Here is a 21962-nt window from a genome sequence, read left to right on the forward strand (position 1 = left end):
TGTGAAAACTGCATATTTGTGCTTTAGATTTATGAAACTCAACCCCATTATCAAATTCAGAATTTTACATTGACACTGAGCTGTTAGAAATTTTTTTAAAAAGTCTGGCTATATCATCAGTGTAAAAGAATGTCATCACCTGAAGATTCAGGACCAGAAAGACTGGTTTTAATAACTGTATAGTCTGCTTTTGGGAACCCCACGGGGCCAATCTGCCTGCAAGACTTGCTGCTACTTGCTTTAACGTCAACCGATACACAGCAAGCAGTATATTCTGAGCAGACAGCCAGTTAGATCATATACACATACACACCATGATAAGCACAGGAAGCTATTAAGAGGTGTTGCAACATAACTCACTACTTGTCTCCAAGAGATTTCCTCTTTAAAGCTTCACACTGACACTAAGACACTAAGAGACAAGTGACAATCTGTGACACCGTTTTTAAATGTTGAATAATAAACATTTTCTACTGCTGTGATTTAATGGCACAAAGTGCTATGTGGCTGTTTTATTATTTTTGTGCAACTGCAATGTAGCTGAAAAAAAAAAAGAGTGAGATTAGGATGAATACATTATCAGTGGGCCAATCAAACCAGCTTATTCAGTTTAAAAAGCGGTGTCTGCTGTGCTTCCCATCAGAAGTGGTTCTTTTGTGATGAAGAGGATCAGCTTTTCCCGAGAGGAAACTGATGTTTTTTTTGTCCGGCAGGTGCAGCATCGCTGGGCTCGTACACCACAATTACTGTACGCCAAAGGCAGAAAATGTCTCTTTTTTTGGAAGCCCAGTTTCCGTGTTTTCCTCACATGAGAGAATTTTTTAAAAGACTATGGTTCATATAATAACCACATGCTTGGCTGTGCATGTTTACAACTTTCAATATTTATCTAGTTTATGTAACCGAAGCGTTTTTTAATCATTTAGAGAAAATTGTGGAATAAGGAAGAGGTGGTTTGTCAACGTCAATGTAACCTAAGTGATTTTGACTTTTGACAAAAAAAAGTGAGAAATCCAATATAATCATCCTTAAATTAAATAGTCCGTCTGACAAAACACCCATTTTGAGAATTATGCTGATTTCTGGTGTCTTTATCATGTTATAATGTCGAATTTCTACAGAATTTCTCTGAAAATGTTGGAAGTCTGAAAGCTGTCATAATTCGCCAGCTAGTGCCAAAACCTTTTGTGGATCAACACACACTGTCAGCTAACATTTTAATCAAAACCGTGCTAAGCCCTCTACCCAGATTGTTTGAGGCATGCGTTCTTGTCAGTGCTTTGAAGCTGATTATTACGTCCTTCAATTTAGAGACTGCAGATGAAACAGAGACACCTGCAATCTTCATATGGCTGTAGGGATCAAATCGACCAAAAGGAAAGGATTTCATAAATCCAGCACAGATATGGATAACAGACAGTGGTTGGAAAGCTTAGTTGTACCCATTATAGACCCTGCTTCACTAGAATTACTGCATTTATCACTTTAAATCTTCATTTCTGATGTGCATGTGACCGTTATCCTCATGAAAGAAGATGAGAATTATAAGGACAACGCATAAAAGGGGTTTGTGTGATTTTGGAGAGTCAGAAAGCCGTAAAAATCATTTTTAGCCATGTTGCTATTGCTTTGTGCTGCATTTCTGAAAAGCAAGCCTAAGGTGTTGAGGAAATACATCTTAGAAAGTGTCTGAAGTTAATTGTCGGTCTCCATAAAAAGAATGTAACTAAAGACAGTGTGTGTTTCACCAGTGACAGCTACTTCTCAGAGCTGTGTTGTTTAGAATAGAATACCACAATTAGACGTTCAGATTGAGTCAAAAGACATGAAAGCTGTTTCTAAGTCTATAATAGGTGTATTTATTTGGAGTAAGAACTCATACGTCAGACCGGTATCTTTGATGGTAACTCGCAAATGATATTAAAAATATATTAATTTAATGAGTTTGAGTAAATTTTAAAAAATGAACATCATCTAAATTAATAAGACAATTAATTGAAATAAGTTTAAATGTTTAACTTTGATATGGATATTAATGCAACCAAAAGCAACAGCCGTAAATTATAGTAAAAACGCTGAGACTAATCCTGGTCTCAGTTATTCTTGCTGTGTGCTAACAATGACAGAGCAGAATCTCACTCTTTCCTCATTTCTGTACTAAAAGGTAATTACACAGGGGGTTGCAAACTCCAGAAGTTTCCCTGTGGGAACATTCATGTGGAACCAGCAGGGAAATGCTGCGGACGCCGGCGCCATAACTCACCATTATCACAGGAGACTCATGGCTGTTCCCTCTCTCTGCAGCTAACGAGGGAGTGAAACAAAAAAGAAAAACATCATTAGTTTTGGTGTTCTGCAAAAGAATACGGCCTGCGTGTCCTTGGATTTTTCTTTATCGACGGTATCACATGCAGAAGAATGAGCTCTTTAGACAAGACTAAACAGAGCTGTTTGTGGCCTCTCGCTGTTCTTGCTGGGCTCCAGTCTGAATTACATTTTTAACATTCAGTATGAAGAAAAAATATCTGGATTTAATGAGAAACATATTTTTGAAAATATTGACATTTATACATGATTTGTTGTTTTTAAAAAACAACAAATGCCTAAACATGGAAAAACAGAATCAGATATATTTGGTTAGTCTTTAAAACATCTTGCTTAGCCTCCAGGAGTAGTTGGTTATTGTAAAGATAATGGCTCTACATTCAGTATAGAACTGCTTCACAGAAAAGTCTTTTTGTTACTTTTTAGAAGAAATACTGCCAGTGTTATGATACTTCGAATAAAGAAACAGTGATGAAATCTTTGCTTTTAGAAGATCAGACAGAATTAACAAAAAGCTGATGATAATACAGTTCTGAAAGTTGCATCACAAAACATCAGAAATGCTGCAAACAATAAAAGTAATCAATATAACTTTAAAATCACTTCAACTATACTAGAGGTGAAAAACATCTACAGCGGGATGAGGATCGGTTTGTTATTGATTATATGAGGATTTCAGATTCGTCTAAATGTAATCGTTTGCTGATAAGTAAAGCTGGGTGTCATCAGCATATTATTATGCTCTTTCTAGTAACTTTGGTCCATAACACTTGACGCAGAAATTTGGCCAAATGCTGTTACGACCCGGCCGGGGGAAACCCTGGTACAACATGGAAAGAATGAGACTCCCCTCTTACATACAAATTATATATCAGAAAAATGCTCAGATGACCACAAAATCCACAAAAACAGTCAAATATGATTAGAAAAGAAGCATTAACACAATATATTGATGTACTGTGCCGACATGCACACAGAATAACAGAAGGGCCAATATAGCACCTCATAATAAATATCACAGTATTCACTTCCTAATTTTCTTGAAGAGTTGACCTTAAACCTAGTTTGTATCGGTCAACAGATGTGACCCTATGAGAGAAAAAAAATAAATATGGCTGTATGTATCCAGAATATAATTATTAACACCAAACAATTCAACAAAACTGTGACAGAAGCTTCTAGAGATGCATTAACACACAGTTATTCAATCTGGTTCCATCCCGGGGATCAATCAAGTGTTATTTTATTTATAAATAATGCAGATAAATGGCCGGACTTTTATTGGTCCACAGTGTCAGAGATATTACAATGTCAGGAGGGACGCTGTCAGAGTTTTACAGTCACATTTGGTAACTCAGTAAGTCCTGCTTCATTAAAGGCTCCACATCAAACAAGCAGTAATGAAGTCTGACAAGGAAGTAATCGAATGGAAAACAGGCACTTTGATCTTCACTTTAGCTCTCTGCACTGAGACTGAAATCAAGTCTTTGTCACATATCCTCATTTGTTCAACATTTTTAACTCTGTTTCCTAGAGATTCAACTATACGACTAAACCCCAACAGCAAATACGTTTTTTAAGGAAACGCAATGCCACCCAAATTACGTTTTCTCTCAACATACTGTAATGAGAAAATGTTAATTAACATATATGGCAAGTCAGAAAAATGTTGATACTGAATGTGTAAAAATAAATATGCTATAATTTAACCTTCCTGCTCTCACTGACCATTAAGAGATCCCTTCATAATGCACTTTTAATGTAAGTGATGATGGAGGACAAAATCCACAGTCCTTAAAAGTTTATTTGAAGCAAACATGAGGCTTCGGTCATTCAAATTAGTCAAATCAATTCAGTATCTTTCAAAGTTACAGTCTTTTTCGTACCAAATTCCCTTTTTGTTACAATCCTGCCACTGTGGCTGAACAGGAAAACACAGAGGGATTTTTTTTTACTAAAAATACTGAAGATATCCACTTTATTGGACTAACTCAGCCTGCTGAAGCCTCATATCATCTTCAGATAAACTTATAAATATATATTTGTGTGAAGCTATTCTTTAACCAAAGAGGAGCTTTTATTGCCTAAACCGAACCACGCACAGGACTCAGGATGCAAACGTCAGTCTCAGTGGCATCAGCGTCCTGAGTTTTGTACAGCTGCCGTCAACCCCAGTCCAGTGTATAAATGTAGCCCTTACTCATCCCTATAAAAGTCGTCTGTAATTTCTAGTAAATAGTGTTAGACCTTTGAGCTTTTTAAATCAATTTTAATTTCCCTAGAAAGACACAGGAACAAAAAGGGTCAAGGCCGATCAATCACTCTTCCGTCGACAGGTTTTAACTTTACAAAAGAAGAATCCCTCTGGAAAGGAAGACAAACGAAACAGGAAACAGGAAAGAAACCTACCTAAAATAGAAGCAAGGCCCAGGGATTGTGACAATGCCAGCAGACATTAGAGGCTACCAGCTCACAGTCCCAAAAGGGAGACTCAAAACTCAGATAGGATTTGGCACTGTGGTCCAAAACTCAACGGGGCTGTCTGTCTACTTTGCCGAGCTTACTGGGCCATGGGAAACGGCGTTGGATGAGACATATGAAGGGAAGGAGATTAGCTACATGGAGTTAGCATCTGAGGTTGAGCAGTTAGTCTGGAAAATAAACTTCTGCCCCATGAGTGCAGAGGATTTGTGGAAACTCAAACCACCAGACGTGACCTGGCTTTGCTACAGGCATCAAGAAAGTATCAACTGCAGAGAGAAAGAGAGTCTGCAAAGAGGATATATTATCTGAGGCTTAAATTAGCAAATCAGTTATAAACACGGCAGATATTAGTATCGTTTTGTCATAAAATATAATTTGGTATTAATAATGTTCTTGTTGGTCTAAACACAGCGACATATGGCTTAAATGAGTCCTCTTCTAGTTTGTTTTGTAGCAGGAAATGTTTCTTCCTCTTTTATTCAATTTTTTAATTTAGATTATATATATCATAGCAAATATACAGGAACAGGGTGTACAGTTCTTTTTTCTTATGAAGTATATTTCAAGTATGTTCTTGCTGTGAAGATGTTTAAACTTTTATTTGACAGTGTTTTGTGCAACTACGCAGACTTTTGAAGCTATAGTCTCAGCTTCGGTTTCTAATTCACATACCTCATTTCCATAATAAGATGATTATCCATTACAACTTGTATATTATATAAAATCTGAAATTTAGGAGCAACTTGAGACTTGTTTTTGAAACTTAATCGACGCAGGATTCTCAGCTCCAGCAGAAAATACATTTCAAAGCTTGTTTCTTCTTTATATTTCCATACTTGTGTTTTTCATCTATTTTTAGGCTACAAACAGACTAACCTTTCTGATTTTCTGCTCTGCCACACATCTTACACGCTCACACAAATATAGCGATTGAGAGTTAGGAATAATTCACGGTTTCCTACCTTTTCAGAAGAGTTGAATAAGAAGCACACCTGCGGCAGTGGGTGTCCGGCAATTTCAGTCTATTTAGTTACATGAAAGGAAGATCTGCAGTTTTTCTTTTCCTCTCTTAGACGTACAAAGACACCTGCTTCAAGTCTGACTGTCGCAGTCAAGCAGCCCACTGCAGTAACCCAAAATGACTTCCTGTGTGGTGAATAACTGGCCTATAACCTGAGGTCTTCACTGCTGTTTTAGACAATCAAAGATTTGTGGAGGACTTTGTGTGTGCATCTGTGCTCTGATTTCACATCTTGGTGTAGAAAGTTTTCAGGTCACAGTGTGCAAGAAACACCTTTTAAAAACTGTTTCCTTACAACCAGTGTCTGCATCGACGTCATGATATATGAATAGTAAGTGAGGACACAACTAGCAGCTTCACCCTCAATGTTTCCTGTTTTCTTTTGTGATGCACTGCTGACAACTCGCCTTTTGATAGTGTGTGACCAGCGACTGCAGTGCAGAAATTAAAAGTGCAAAATTAGTTTGCTTTTTTCAGACTCACAGGAAATGTCATCTTCCTCTTTTAAAGCTACTATACTATGTGTGACATCCAGGTCTGAAACATAAGTTGAGTAAATTAGGGTCAAATGAATCTGCCAGCGCTGCAGGTATTTCTTCTCATTCGAGCTGGAACATGGTGACATTTCAACATGTGCTCTGCCAAGTGCAAAAGTCAGCAGGGTGACATTTACTCGTTTCATTAGATCATCATCTGGCTTCATTTTTATATCTAACAAGAGGGCGAACTGAAATTCCAATTTGTGAGAATATTTTACTCAAGCTTAACTGTTCAAAGTGATATTTTACTTGAATGTAACACTTTAATTTTATAGCGTTTACACTTAATTAGTATGATTGTTTTATGATGTGCATAAACCAAAATTCACAAAAGGGAGAAAATGAGAGGCATCAAACTCAAACTATTAAAAGTTACAGTATGAGGCACAAAAATCTGCTGAATCATGTTGAGAATATTTTCATTGTCAGCCATGAAGCTGGGTTTTATTGGCCCGTGAAAAGGGCGCACTGACAGTAGTTAGAGATAGAGGGATGAGCCAGATTCACAAAGCCCAAGAAATTATATAGGTGTTGTTCTACCTAAAACCTCATTCTCTCACCTTCAAAAACCGTGACCTCAAACAGAAAATCAACTGCTCACCACAGTTATTTAATATTATGTGATAAGTTTCATGGGAAAGGAAATGATTTGGTGTCATTCAGGCCAACAACAGTAGGTTGTTACTACTTGCAACAGTTACAACAGTAGTCCAACTCAGTAGCAGCAGGTGAGCAAACTGTTAATCACAATCAGCGCCCACATGGCAGACATCAAAGCTACTATACATCTTCAATTCTTCAAATCAAAATGACCACCACCACACTTATTAGAGGGCCTGAATTTAGCGATTGAGACCATGACATGTTGGTAAAAGTGACTTAATATTTCTGGAGAGAAGTTGAGAATTTTTAATGGGAGTCAGTTGGAGCATCTAGCGGTCGTCAGTGGCTTTGCACTTTAAGGCACTGCAGTGGCTTCGGCCTCAAGCTGTGGTAGTTTCCGCTTAGGAACAGCAAAGAACTGCAGCTGTTGATGAGTTTTGAGGTCAGTCAGAGCTGTCACACAAACACAAACACAGCGCAGACACAACACACCCACAGCTGTTGAGTACCTTGCTAGCTAGCTTAAAGCTAACATCTGAACAGTTGGTATATCGGCTATCTGGGGCGGGGGGTACAAAGCAAAAATTTGCTTTGTACTTTCTCTGCATACATCTTAAAAATGAGCTACTTAAGTTTCAGCTAAATCTATCATTGCAACACTTTCACAACACTGAAACTGTCTGGGCTAAATCTTGCACAACTATAGATTGGTTACAAAGTTTTCATGCTTTCATGCAAAATTGACAAAAACACAAAAGTTTAGGACGATTCCTCTGTGATCAGCATGTAAACTGTAGAAGTGACTCGCTCTCATTTTAAACAGAGCAGCAGTATGACAGAGTATCTTCCTGTCTGCAGCGGGTTGGAGGCCTGGCCTGATGCAGCTGAGCACAGGCGCACAAGGTCAGCCTCTCTCCTGTGGTTTCTTCTGCAATGGTATAGCCTGACTTCCTGTGAAAGATTACCATCTAGCCTCTCATATTCTCACTGATGCTTATCTTTTGAGCCGCAAACGCCAACTCCCCCCAACATCTCTACACCTTCGTCCCCAGCGACGGCCCCATCGGCCTGTCAATCTGGCAGCTCATCCTGTGTCCTCAACCCCTGCCCCCCTTTGTCCTCCCCCCAGCAGCCAAAAAATGAGCCATCCTCCCCTCCTCTGTCCTGGACCTGTCACTAAGAAATAAGATCCAGAGTCCCAGCCTGGGGGGTGAGGAACGCAGAGGTTGAATGAGTGAGGTCTGTGCATGTGTATGGGACCAAAATTTGAGGATTTTTGTAGGTTAACTAGATCCATCAAGCATTTACTAGAGCCTCATCGAAGTCGTTGAAGATGTTGAATTCCCAGCTCTACAGGAAGGATGCATGTGATTGCAATAATAAACCACATCAAGTAGAAGATTACCAAGTGAGCAGCTGCACAGGCAGTCAGTATCAGACGGCCACCTGTACACAGAAGGTGAAAGTAAATGTGGGCTACTGTATCCCACAAAAGAAAGTACCTAAGCTGTCTAAACTGATGACTAGTCAGTTATAGTTGATTCTGTTTTGTGTCAACACCACCACGTAGGTAGAAGCTACATCTCAAACTCTGAAGGAACAGGTCATTTCTCTGTTCACCACTATTGTCCGGATTGAAATATGTCAACAACTATTAAATTGTCTACAGCCGTGCTAGTGGCTCTGTGAGGCTGTACTTAAGCACAGCAGTGCTTTGAGACATACTAATGTGATAGCGTGCTAGCAGGTATATTGATTTGCATCTTCACCATCTTAGTTTAGCAGGTTAGCATGCTAACATTTGATAATTTGCACTAAACACAGAGCCAGATGAAAAGTCAGAGGGTCACTAAAGTATCATTGTGAACTGAACTGAATTGTATTTGGATTTAAAACTGTTGATCAGACAAACTAGCAAACTGAAGATGTCACCTTGGGGAATTCTGATGGGAATTTATTGACTTTTTTTGACATTTTGTAAACAAACGGTTAATTGATTAAATGACAAATAACCAGAAGATTAATCAGTCATGAAAATAATCATTAGTTGCAGCCCTAATCTTAAAAAGTATTAGCAAAACTCTAGCTGCCCCTCGTCTGATACACAAACCTAAAAATAGTCAACACTAGTGAAACTAGTCCGTCTTATATTGGCTTAGTAACAGACCTTACAGTCCAGGTGCTTTATTCATTGAATACTTGGTCACAGGCAAGCCCAGCAGTTGTCTTTTCCAATCTACAGTATGTAAGAGAAGGATGAGATAGTGTCATACAGCCAGATAGATAAGATCTGAGAGAGGGAGAGGGCAGGCAGTCTGGCCAGTCTGGCTATCTCTCTGATGAGAGTGTGATTCAGCAGCGTGAATAATTAAAGCTGGGAGCAGTGATAGGAATCTGTAGACGCCGGGGTCGGATAATACTGGACGGATATCAGGGGCCTTGGGTGCGGGGAGGCGGCGGCTGGGACGACATTAGTCACTCTTCCCGTGCCCCGGGCAGCCGTCAGGGCACCGCGCTGAAGGTCAGGAGATGATGGATGGACAGAGACCGGCAGTGGCTTACAGCTGAAGTTGACTAGAAAACTAATGTCCTGTACATGAAATATTAGCCTCATGGAGGAAGATACCTGATCTGATACTGCAGCAATGTGTCATGGCTTTGTGAACTTTGTGAAAAGCTGTAGTCCATCAGCTTGAAATGAAGTTTTTGACAGGAAGAGGTGGGAATAAAGAGAAAAGAAGCATATAGGTAATGTGTTGCCACATCAGAACATTTTCAGATCGTCAAGAATTTCCAAAATGACTCATTTGCCATTTGACTAATTATTCAGGATAATTACACCTTAAAGGGTGAGGATGAGCTGATAACTTATTCTCTTGCATTACCGGCTCTGTGTTTGTGTGATGCACTTGTCAAACGTTTTAAGCTTTTTAAGCCCTTAGACTGTCATTATTCTCTGAACCAAAAGTCTTTCATGTTAGCAAACTAGAAACTTTTACCAAGAAACTAAGACAACCGTGAGTGTGAACTTTTGGAGGAGGAAGGGAGGAGGTTTGAATCCTCTACGCTCAGCCACAACTGCCTACTCACTGACTGTTTTATTAATACGTGGATAAAAACAAAATTTTAATATTGTTTGTCTTGCAAACAATGGTGGTCCAAATATAGATTGTGGGTAGACGTTACAGCGTGCACAAGTTGTACTGAAACAAGCCTCCGTATGAACCTAACCACAGCAGAGCATCCCCCTCCTCCTCCTCCTCGAACATTTCTGTGATTGTACTGTAGTTCTCTCTCTTTCAGATCTCTCCACACACTGTTCCATTCATTATAATGGTTGCAGCACGCCAGCAGAGCCTCCATGACAGCAAGGAGCCCCATATTCAGGTCAACTCTCAGCCAGAACGATTCCTTGATTATTCCTTATTTATCCCAGTCATTCCTCCTGCTGTGGTGTGGAGTCTCTGGAAGATGTGTGTCTGAGTGAGAGGAGCCAGGGCTAATGAGCTGAGAGCTAGCCTGCTGATTGTTAGCAGGCTAGGGGCTGTGCTTCACCCCTCTCAGAAGGCACATTCAAATCATCAGCATCCCAGCATCCTAGTCAGGATGATGTGAGCTAGTCATGCTAATGTGAAGGTGTTTACTGTTTTGTTTATGTTGATATAAACACCCAAAGTGCATCCGACGTAAGGCCATTAAAGGATAAAGCTGGCTATTTTCTATGTTTTTCTTACTGTCAACAAATTTTATGTGAACCATAAAAACCAACAATGAAGTCGTCCTATTTACAAGTATTGTGTGTTTATCCAAAGCCTTTATTCCTCTTTGTTCTTTGTGCTACGTTGTAAATTTCTTAAAGAACTTCAGTACAAAGTCAAGAGGTTGCGATATGTAGCACAACAAGCTAACGAAACACTGTAAACGGAAACATGTTCCCATGCACGCACTGTGGTGACTGCCTTACATGGAACTACTCTCCAGAGACTGAAAATGTGATCACTGTTATGAGTCTTTGGAGCCTTTTCTAAACAACATGATGGTGCAACGGTGTGGGCTCATTGACGTGTTTTTAATAGTGTTTGGACAGCAATGGAGGTCTACTGCACAGAGGAAAGGAATGTGATATATCAGGCTTTGGATACACACACAATACTTGTGTCTGCACATTAGATTTGTTGAAAATAAGAAAAATATAGAAAACTGCCAGCCAAATCCATTAAAGACTCACACATACTGAAGATGTGATTCAAAATTTTAAGAGTAGTATTATCCGACCCTGGCGTCTATTTTAAGGCATTCAGGTGAAGGTGTTTTCTATTTTTTTAATAGTAAAACATGTTTATGATCATGCAGTGTTTTTTAATATTGTTCATTGTTTTGAAATCAATTGTAAGGTCATAAGTCCCCACCAACAGCTTGTCAAACACTGTTTCGACCTTCAGATTTTTTCTTCTAAGCCTTCATCTAAACTCGGCTACTTTGTGTAAAGTTCAAACCAGAATCACATTTCTGATGCAGCCTTAATAACTTTTGACATTCAAAGTTGCTGTGTGTAGGAATGTTATCTTTACACAACAAATAAAGTAATCTTGCATTGTCTTACATCTGGCAGGTTTCAAGGAAATTCTGTGAAATGTTGTGAAATTGCTGTCATGTCTTGTGAAATAAGATAATACACTCATCATACTTCATGAACCGTTAAACTGGTTGTAAGCTGTCAGTAAGAATCAACAGTATTCGTTGCTGTTTTAAAGATGTTTCGTCGTCTAAAATAGATAAAGATCAAAACACAAATATACACCACCACCACCGCCACAAGTTCAAGAACATCATGATGTAATTTCCTTTCTATATTAAAAATGCATCTCTGCTACAAGAAAAATCAAACTGATTAGAAATACTTTTTTTTTTCTTTTTCCAAGAACTGTACCTCATGCATTCATTTCCTATTAATGTGGTCTACAAACAGGCGTAAACTTCTCATTTAAGCTCCTTCTGCCTGTGGTAAGAAAACACTGATATTATCAGCGTGTGTGTTTTCTGTTTGTGTTCTGTTTCCTTTATAACAGCTACGTAGCACTGAGGACACTGATGCCTGTCCTCTGTATAAATGTGCAAGGATAACATACATAATGCATAGAGAGTATATTTAAGGCCGACAAAAGTATCTTTCGTCTCAATATGTTAAAATTTGCTAGCTGTATGTCCACCAAAAAAGATCAACAAAGTAGTCAGTATTTCCTCACCAGAATGTTATTCATGGCAGTGTGGAGAAATAAATTTTATGGATCTCAGCATGTCTGGAACGCTAGCTACGGCCCTGATCCTTCCGCTGTTGTATAGAGATAGAATAAAGTAATAGGATATAAACATTTCATTTTGACTGGACTATATAAGGTCTGCCATGTTAAAAAATGTATTCAGCAGGTGTGTTGATACTCTGTTTTAACCAATAATCACACACAGAACACAATGACAAACTTAAAGTGCCCTTTCAGTCAAAAATGTGTTTTTCTTTTTATAATTTCACTTGGATGTTTGAGCTTTACTGTGCAGCGTTTGACACTGGAGGGCTGTTTTCACGTTCATGCTGAAGGGGGAAAGTTTCTCTCTGAGTTTGACACGTGTACTAACGAGCATGATTTGTGACATCACAACCAGTTTGGAGCCAATTGTAGTGCACGTTCGCTGACAATAGACTTTTCAGTGAAGAAGAAGACGTCTGTGTCTTGTCGTTAAAACTTTTGGGAATGAAATATATTCGCTTGTGGAAACATCACAGACAAATATTTATTAAAACATGTCTGGAGGGTTTCTTTTAATAATATTAAACATAACAGGATGTTAAAAAAAAGTCAATAAACTAAAATGAAATCCATTACTACATATAGTATTATGTAAAATGTAGGCACATAATGTATGAGTCAAAATGTGTTAAAACTTCAGGAAACTTTGCAGAAACTAGAGCGGTCACATTACTTTTACCCACTGGTCCAATTACATTAATGAGCTGAAGGTGTAAAACTCGGTGGACTGTTCTCTGGACTTTTAAAGAAGCTACTCATATATTGTATGCATGCAGGTACACGCACACACACTCTATACTGTACTGAGAGGGAGCAAGGCGTCTCTTTAGCAATTCCAAATGAGCAACTGTGGGACCAGGAATAATGGATGAGCAGCGGCATGGTCAAGTCTAATTACCGCAACCTCTAGACCATTGAATCCTGGTCCTCACTTTCCTGGCCACCTCTGGTCCGGTCACATGTGTAATAGCCTGTTGGGAGAGCAGACATCAGTCTCTGTGCCGCTGCAGTTCAGCGGGCTCACAGTTCAGGTCCTCGCCCCGGCTGCAGCCTCCAGTAAATGTGGCTCTACATCACCCCGGACACAATCCATCCCCATTAACTTCAAGCAGGAGGAGCCTATTTCATCCTCATTGCCTACAGTGTCTGAGTCAGACAGCCACTCCATTCATATAATCCACAGATCTGAAATGTGTTATGCCCTGCTCATGAGGTTGAAGTGGTTTAAAGGACACGACGGGGCAGAGATTGGAAGTTAATTGACTGTGCGATGACTGTAATGATTTGATCCCGGCCAGAGAGTGAAAACCATCATGAGCTCCTCAGCAGACCGTGAAGTCCACAGCTGCAATTAGGCAATAACATTTATCAGTCCTGCTAACAGTTAATGTGCCGTCCATACTAACGATGTATGACAACATACCGAGGACCGTCACATTACAATTTTTCGGTTGCTTGTAATATTAAGTAAGTAATTAAGCATGCAGTAATAATGTTAAGTGCATCTTACTATAGTAACAACAAATGACTTAAATGTTTAATGTATTGTAAATTATTACAGATGTTTTAAAATCTTCACATGCAGGTTATGGTTGATGCTGAGGCTTTTTCAAACCTTATCTTACTTTTAAAAGAACATATTTTGGGGGGCCATTTTTCCCTTCAGAAGACTAGAGAGGTGACAGGAATACAAAGTCAGTGAAGTCATGAACCTTCAGGCTAGCAGGTCACATGAGTTATTAACTTTAAAGGTTCAAGTCTAGCACAGTAAAGCAGAACTTTAAACACTCTTTACGAATTGAATGACATCATGCTCTGACCTTTTAAATACCTTTTAAATTTGTAATTGTTTTCTGTAATGTTGGACTAAATTGTTCATTGATTATGTTAATTGTGTGCCTGAATTGTGATTGTTTGTCTAATGCTTTTATAGTATTTGTCGTAGTATACTCTTGAAAAGAAGATGGTAACGTCAATGAGACAAGGCTGGGAGAAAAGGCTGTTATTATTTATTTCTCTTATTGTCAAGAAATCCCACGACAAGACCAAAATCAACAATGTGTCAGCACATTTCTCAATACTTTCTGACTTCCTCACCCCGTCTGTAACTCTCAGGCCTGATGATGTAAATGTTTAAAAACAAGTCACAAGTATATAGATTAATTTTAATAGTGGGGATGTGGATTCTGTAGATTTTGGGATTGAAATAAACAACAGTTTTCATCGTAATGAATGATGTCACCCAGTGAAACAGTGTGGCTCGCTGATGTGTTTTTAATTGTGGGACGATGGAGGTCTATGGCACAGAGGAATAAGCTTTGGTTACACAGTTAATACTTGTTAGTATGATCAATTAATTGTTGGCTTTGATCTATATATGCTATTTGTTGACAATAAAAAAATATAGACTATCACCAGATCTATCCTTTAAATTAAGAATTAACTCAGCAACTAATAGAGTCTCCTCTTAAGGCATTAAATCAAATTATTATTTACAGATTATTTGTTTCTGAGCAACTGACAGCGACATCCTTTTCCTGTGGCATTTTGTTCATATTCAATTTGGTTCAAACACAAAAGCGTTTTCATACAGATACAGCGACTGCATGAAAGGAGCTGTATTTAATTTTCTGAGCGGCGGTTTTCTTACGTGGTGCGGTGGAGGTTGATGCTATGATCAAATATGCACTAATCCTGTCTGTTTATATTTCTTCATGCTTTTCATGGTACATTTTGTAAGATTGTTTGTGGGTGGCAGAAGAAGCCTCAGAGGAAATTATGACACCATGCTTACTATAGATGTTCAAAATATCTCACAAATTTTTACCATGAAACCTGAATGTGAGTGTCTGACTTAGGGATCAGTATGTTATTTTCTACTTAAACCACTTATGTTATGTTTTATGGTTATACTGTTGGTGTTATGGCACAGGAAGATCAACTCCCCTCATACAGTAAATGAGATGGTTTCTTTTTTGCAGTCACCACTTGGTGGTGCCAGTAATCACATATCGTTCATTTCCTTGGTTTACTGAGTAAATGTACTCAGCAACATTTTATTATTATATTTTAAGGTGGAATTATCTAATTCAACTGTTATATAGAAGGTAGTTTGGGAAATATACCGTAAGGATGAATGAAGAATGACTGTTACCTCTTAAAAACTAAATGTAGAGCTGTAAAAATCACATATACAGTAAAGAGTATCATATGAACGGTTAAAGTACTCTAAGTTGTAGGTTTTATTGCTATCATTGTAGTCTCGGCATTTTAAGAAAGCAATGATGGTCCCCAGGTGGTCAGTACCAAACAATAAAACGTTTTATTAAAGCAGTTTGGTCAACAGACTTTGTGTAAATTGTCTTTGAAATGGAGCAACTGTGAGATTCTTTGAGACAATCTTTGAACTTGTCTGCTGTGACCAGATGAGGCTTCCCCTCCCCTGAGAAACACACACACACACACACACACACACACACACACATACATAGAGACATAGAGACACACATGTAGACAAAAAAGAAGGCTGGCCTCAAAGATGGAGAGAGAATTTGTCAACTTTGAAGCAGGTACGGCATTTCAGGTCTAGTGCTTCTAAATTGGAAAGGTTGCAGTGTTACAGTTATTTTGTTCAGCGAAGCCCCTTGTGGTACAATTTAACCACTCAAAGCTGAGGATGGAAAAAAGCCTTGACTGACCTGTCGGATTTTATTATCAGGTCACCAACCACAACTCTTAATTCAAACAGTCGCTCTGAGCATTTTCACTATGAAAGGAGTCGGTGCATGTTTTTTTCTTTCTTATCTCATCTTGGTGATTTAAGCTATGACATCTTGTGGCTACATGAGGTAAAGTGGCTTATCAGTGCAGCTATGCAGAAGAGCAAGAGGTACAGTATCCTAAAATACTTTTGTCAGTCAGTTGTCACTTTAGTTCGTTGTATTTGCAGGTTATGCAAAATATTTGACTGAAAACAGAGATATACTGTATATCAAACTTAACAACTACAAGATATCTTCTGGTAACACATAAAAAACCAAAAGAAAAAGAACATTAACTGTATAACATGATATATACTTGTTCTTTCAAACAACATATGTGCCAAATTTCAAATAAATTGCGTATTGTTTGCAAAGTTAACTCTACTTCCCCATCTAACTGACATCAGATTGTTCCTGAATACCCACAAATGGCTGTCCGCTCTGTAGTCTTTGTTGCTACAGTTGTTGCTAAGGCTGTTCCACAGGTTGTTCAAGTTGTCCATTCGCATATTTTGGGTCGGATTTGGGCTTGAACATCTATAGGTGTATTTGAGAAGTTGGCATTTTGTGTAAAGAACGAGAAAAAGTTAAATCCCGGTACTATTGTTTGTTTATGTAGCCTCTGGAACCACCTGAAGTTTACTGAGATGCAGCTTCCAATCATCCTGTGGGAACCATGAATCTATATGATTCAGTCTATACAAAATGTTCTGGCGATCCATTCAATAGTTATTGAGATATTTCAGTCTGGTCCAAAGTGGTGAACCAATAGACCGACCAACATTGCTACAGCAGTGGTAAAAGCAACAAATGAAGAATCCCTCTTCTAGTATGGACGAAGGTACCATAGATGTTTTATGTACTGTACAGAGTAGACAGAAATATCAGCAGTAAAATTACACAAATACTGCATGGTTCCCAGTAAAGAGCAGAGGATAACCAAGTAACACATTGAACAAATCTGCTTTTAAAAATGTAAAGTCTTAACAATAATATAAATTGGATATTTTGTGTATTTGACTGTTGTGTGTAGAAATACTCAAATGAAACTGATGTATCCGTGTCTTTGACGCATCTGAATATAGGAAGTTACTCCTACAATTTGAGAAACATTAAGTTCCTGCATCTTACATCTCTCTTGGATTAATACTTAATGAGTTTCCAAACTGATCCTCTGGGACTGAGGGAAAAGTGCAGCAACAGTGCAGCAATCATATAAAGAACATTGGCAGTGCTACAATGGCTTCTTCTGCACATGACAAGCTGAAGAAGAAGAGTTTTTGAAGCTGTCAGTATGGAGAAGTTTTCCATGCAGAATCCTGTCCTACATATCCCCAACAGCTCTGAGCAAGGCCATGAAATTATTACATCAAACTGAGACATCAATGCGCTCTTATTCTTATTTCTGCTTGTATTTGAGGGAAGAAACTTAAAGAAATACTTCATCATTTCGGGAAATATGCCTTTTAGCTGTCTTGCAGAGAATGAAATAAGAAGATTAATACCAGTCTTGTAAAGTTAATATCAAAGGATATGGCTGGTGATTTTCTATATTTTTCTTGTCAACGAATCTCATGTTCAGAGCCAAACCAACAATGAACTCATCCTATTTACAAGTATTGTGTGTGTATCCAAAGCCTTATTTCTCTGTGCCATAGACCTCTATTGTCCAAAAGCAATTGAAAACACATCACTGAGTCACACTGTTGCGCAGAACTTCAGTATAAAGTCAAGTGGTTCTGATATGAAGCACAACAAGCTAGCAAAGCTCTGTTAACAGAACTGTGTTCCCGCACATTTGCAGTGGCGTCTGCGTTACAAAGAACTACTCTCCGGAGAAAACCTGAACGCTGTTTTTAGTCTTTGGAGCCGTTTCTAAACAAACTACCTTGACCATAATCTTTGTGGTAAAGGAACATGTCACCCAGTGCAGCAGTGTGACTCACTGAGTCATACCACAATAGTTTTTGGTAGTTTAAGCTACAGGCAGCAGCTTTAGCTTACCATAAAGACTGAAAACAGGGGGAAACAGCTAGCCTCTGTTCAACAATTTGAAAGTCAGCTTAACAACGCCTTTAAACCTCAGTAATCATTATGCTTTATCTTGTGTGTTTAATTTGTACAAAAATGGAGGTGTAATTGAGCAGCTGTTTTCCCCTGTTTCCGTTCTTTATGCTAAGCTATGCTAAACATCTCCTGTCTGTAGCTTCATATTTCATGTACAGACATGAGATTGGTGTCCATCTTCTCATTTAACTCTCTGCAAGTAATCAAATGAGAAAATTTCCCAAAATGTCATGCTATGGCTTTAATGCCTCAATAATATCTCATGTAATGTACAAAAACATGCAGCTGGCTGTATGTACTGTACATACAAATAAAGGTGGAGCATTGCCAGGTGTAAACCCAAACCTGTCCTGCCTTCACTCTCACTGTGAGGCCTCACACATTCTCAGGGTCAAAGGGGAAATATTTTCCTCTAAGCTATGCGGGCTAACAGGAACGTGTACAGTTTGACAGCATGCAGCTACAGTTGTGATGTTTCCCTCCAAACAGGAGAGTGCTGTAGGGGTGAGTGTAAGAAACTGTGGAGCACAGCTCAGAAAGAAAGAAACCAGCTCTGCGTCTGCCCTCCTAATCCCTCCACCCTTCTCTTTTCATCTCTCTCCATCACCGGAATTCCAAATGGGTATGAATGTTTTTCTGCCCGCTTTCCTCAAAGCTGCGTATTAACAATTGCATCGCACTGCAAATGGCATCTCCAAGGTAGGGGCCGACCTTCATTCCTCTGCAGAGGGCACGCCAGTAAATCCATTTCTCTAGAGATGCGGTTCACTGAATAACAAATCACAGGGGCAGACGTGGCTCTCTCTCCTGTTAAAGAAGCCTATTGCTAGAAACTTCCTTCACAGGGTGTAACACCAGGGGTTTATTATGAAGAGAAGGGAGTGGACAAACAGAGAATGTGTTGCCATAGGGAACAGAGGAAACTATACCACCAAACATGTAAAACCTACTCACTATTTCCCTTCACTCCTCTTTCTCCCATTTCTCTGCTGATAATAGTCTTGGTAAATTACACATATTACCATGTGAAAAGAGTAATGAAGCCTTGTAAATAAATAAATGTGCTGTTCTTGCTTCTCCCTGGTGTTCACACATCCATGACACACAATGATATTGAGGACGCCCTCTGCATCATCAGGAAAAAAAAGCACAACCCCATTTTGCACTGATATCTCACAGCGTCTGCACATATTCCTGTATCTCATTTCCGATGTTGCTCTCCTTGAACCAAATCAACTCTACGGAATATCAGCCACCTGTCAAAATCTGTTAAGGTGGCTCACATTTCATGAAACACCTTATCTTGCCTCATGACCACATATTTACACCCTGCAAACAAAATGGCTCCAGCACTGTCGTCGCTGATAAGGGCCTTTAGTGGTGGAACAAGGTGACAGCAGCCAGATTACAAGTTGGTGATTTACCTTATTCATTCCCGTGACCTAGAAAAGAAGACCAATTTCAGTATAAGCTGCGGTTCCACTGCAGACAGACTTGATTCACTGTCTGTGGTGTTTTATTGAATCTTCCTCCTCAGAATTGTTCAAGCAACTTTCGTTCGATTTGAGAAAAGATTAGCTTGCAGATTGAAGAAGATAAGATTCACAGCATTCCCGGAGACCAATTTTTGAAACATTACAGCTGTGTGGTGATGTGAATTGGATCTTATTTCTGCTTTGTTGACATCTAGAGAAACTATGTTTACATAAAAAGAAAGTCCAGTATTTTCAACCAGGGTCTAATTCTTATAATTGTCATTCTGACTAATAAGTCACGCTAAATTAGCATTCAATAGTGTAGAGCTTTGGGAACTGTGACTCTGGACAAAGTAACTTATATCACGTCAAGCAGCTTGAGCCTGCTTAAGCTTTCCAAATAAACATCAGCTTTACAGAAATCATTTCAAACGCTTGTAAACACAGAAATTAGCTCCCTGGATAAGCTATTGTAGCTAACTCCATAGAGATTTACTTCTGGGGCAATTTGCCAGCTACCCAAACTAGCTGTCCATTCATCTGCAAACATGTTGTTGTTTTGTTTACATGCCTATGGCAGCCAATCTAGGCAACAATATTGTCTCTATAGACACTGACTGGATCTTTTTCTTGTTCTAATGACATACGGTAGTTTCTTTCATATAAGAAGTTAACGTGTCATGTTAAAGCAAGAAAAGTTTGTTTTAATTAGATATGTTCATTTTTTAAACGTTTAACATAAGAAAAGTTGGAATTATATCATATCTAATAATGAGAAAAATATGTCATTATAACATGAAACTATCTTGCTATAGCATGAAAAGGATCTTGTAATAACATGAAAAGGATTGTGTTAAAACATGAAAGACAGGCAGCAGTCCCCTGCCATACATACATATAGGTTGCTGATGATTTAACATGTGGGCTTGCTAGAGAAACCAGAGAAGATTTGTTTATATTATTGGTTTCTGATGAAATTTAAGAAAACTTCTGTTGTGAGATGGTGAGTGCAAAATTAGCATAACTCATAGTCAGAAAGGTCACAATTATGAGAATAGTTGGGAGGTGGAAAGAGCTGGTTCCATCCCATCCAATTACAAATTTTTCTCAATATCCTGAATGTTACTTAACATTAGAAACAAGTGACTTTTTCCGAATAATGTAACAATCCTATAGGTTTATGTTATGGACAGCAGTTTTAATTATTTCAATTTCGATTCTGAGAAATCAGGTTTTGTCTCTTGTCTTGTCTTTTGTCATTTTTTGTTTGTTACTTTTGGCATGATGGACAGGTCTAAAGACTGAAATACCCATTAGCCATAGCCACTATTGCTGCGGAGAATACGCCAGTCAGATTCACGAATCAGAGCGGTAGGGAATTCAAAACCTCCGTTGCATCTTGGGAGTTGTAGTTAACTTCTAACCTGAAGTTTTTATGTACACAGTCTTTGTGGCGCCAAAAATAACTCCTCCAACATCGCAACTCTATAAGACCCAGGTTGAAAAATACCAGAATTTCCCTTTATATAATAATGTACAGCAGCCTTTGCTGAGCCGATTAGCTGGCTACATAGAATACCTTAAGACCTTGAAGCTTATTATCTTTAGATTATGAGACTTATGAAAAAGTAAAGATATTGATTCTCCTACCTTCTGTGTTCAGATGGCAAAAAAATATGTTCCCTCCACTGGTGACTTTCAGTGTGAAATCTAAAAAGTAAGGTCCTCTTCAGGAAAAAAGAGTAAACGAGTATTGATTTGAAGCCTGAGCACACATGGGACAAAAAGGTGCTAAGAGCCTTCAGAGTACATGTAGGATCACTCTTACTTCACTTCTCATCTCTCACACAAAGACGTAGCGTGCACAGTCTTGCAGGGATGCCCGCAGCAACAACCTGATAAGTGCATCATACACACACACTCCCATGCTAGAGGCCGGTTACACGTACGCACGGATGGGTGAGAATGGGCCTCGAATCGGCTTATTAAATAAGTGGAGGCCCTACATGGTGAAATGGAGCAGTGAGGAAGAGTTATATGCACTGCCTCCTCTGCAGTGTTGGTAGACCGCCAGCATCACCATAAGTAGTCAGTCAATAGGCTGACTCAACAGTGTGTGAAATTAAGAGGGAAATAGAAGTAGACAGACATTAAGCCTCTCTCTCACTTCCCTTCACCCTCTCAGACGCCAGACAGCGGCTAATGCACCCCCCAGAGCCCCCACACACTGCTATCACACACCAGCAGCAACACAGCTCCACTTCTTGTCATCTGCCCCTCAAAAAAAAAAAAAAAAAAAAACATGTTACGAGACACAAAAAGCTTCATGGACCTCTTCTGGCAGCATGAACGTAAATATAACACAGAGAAGAGTTCTCTGA

At 38.9% G+C, this 21962-nt stretch overlaps 1 protein-coding gene across 2 annotated transcripts in view; it reads right to left on the reverse strand.

Annotated features, from left to right (window-relative positions):
- The window catches only part of LOC122990817 (cytokine-dependent hematopoietic cell linker), a 28228-nt gene extending 6972 nt beyond the window's left edge, over positions 1–21256 (reverse strand). The window contains exons 1-2 of one of the 2 annotated variants that reach the window (XM_044364333.1): positions 21232–21256; positions 2264–2304 (exon numbers count right to left, since the gene is read on the reverse strand). In XM_044364333.1, the coding sequence (XP_044220268.1) occupies positions 2264–2266 (3 nt within the window). In that variant the 5' untranslated portion in view covers positions 2267–2304; positions 21232–21256. Of the gene's footprint in view, positions 1–2263; positions 2305–5771; positions 6183–21231 lie in introns of those variants that run through there. The other variant, XM_044364332.1, reaches the window with a different exon arrangement.
- Between the last annotated feature and the right edge of the window lie 706 nt (positions 21257–21962).

Source organism: Thunnus albacares, chromosome 10, assembly GCF_914725855.1.
Source record: "Thunnus albacares chromosome 10, fThuAlb1.1, whole genome shotgun sequence".
NCBI classification, from domain to species: domain Eukaryota; kingdom Metazoa; phylum Chordata; class Actinopteri; order Scombriformes; family Scombridae; genus Thunnus; species Thunnus albacares.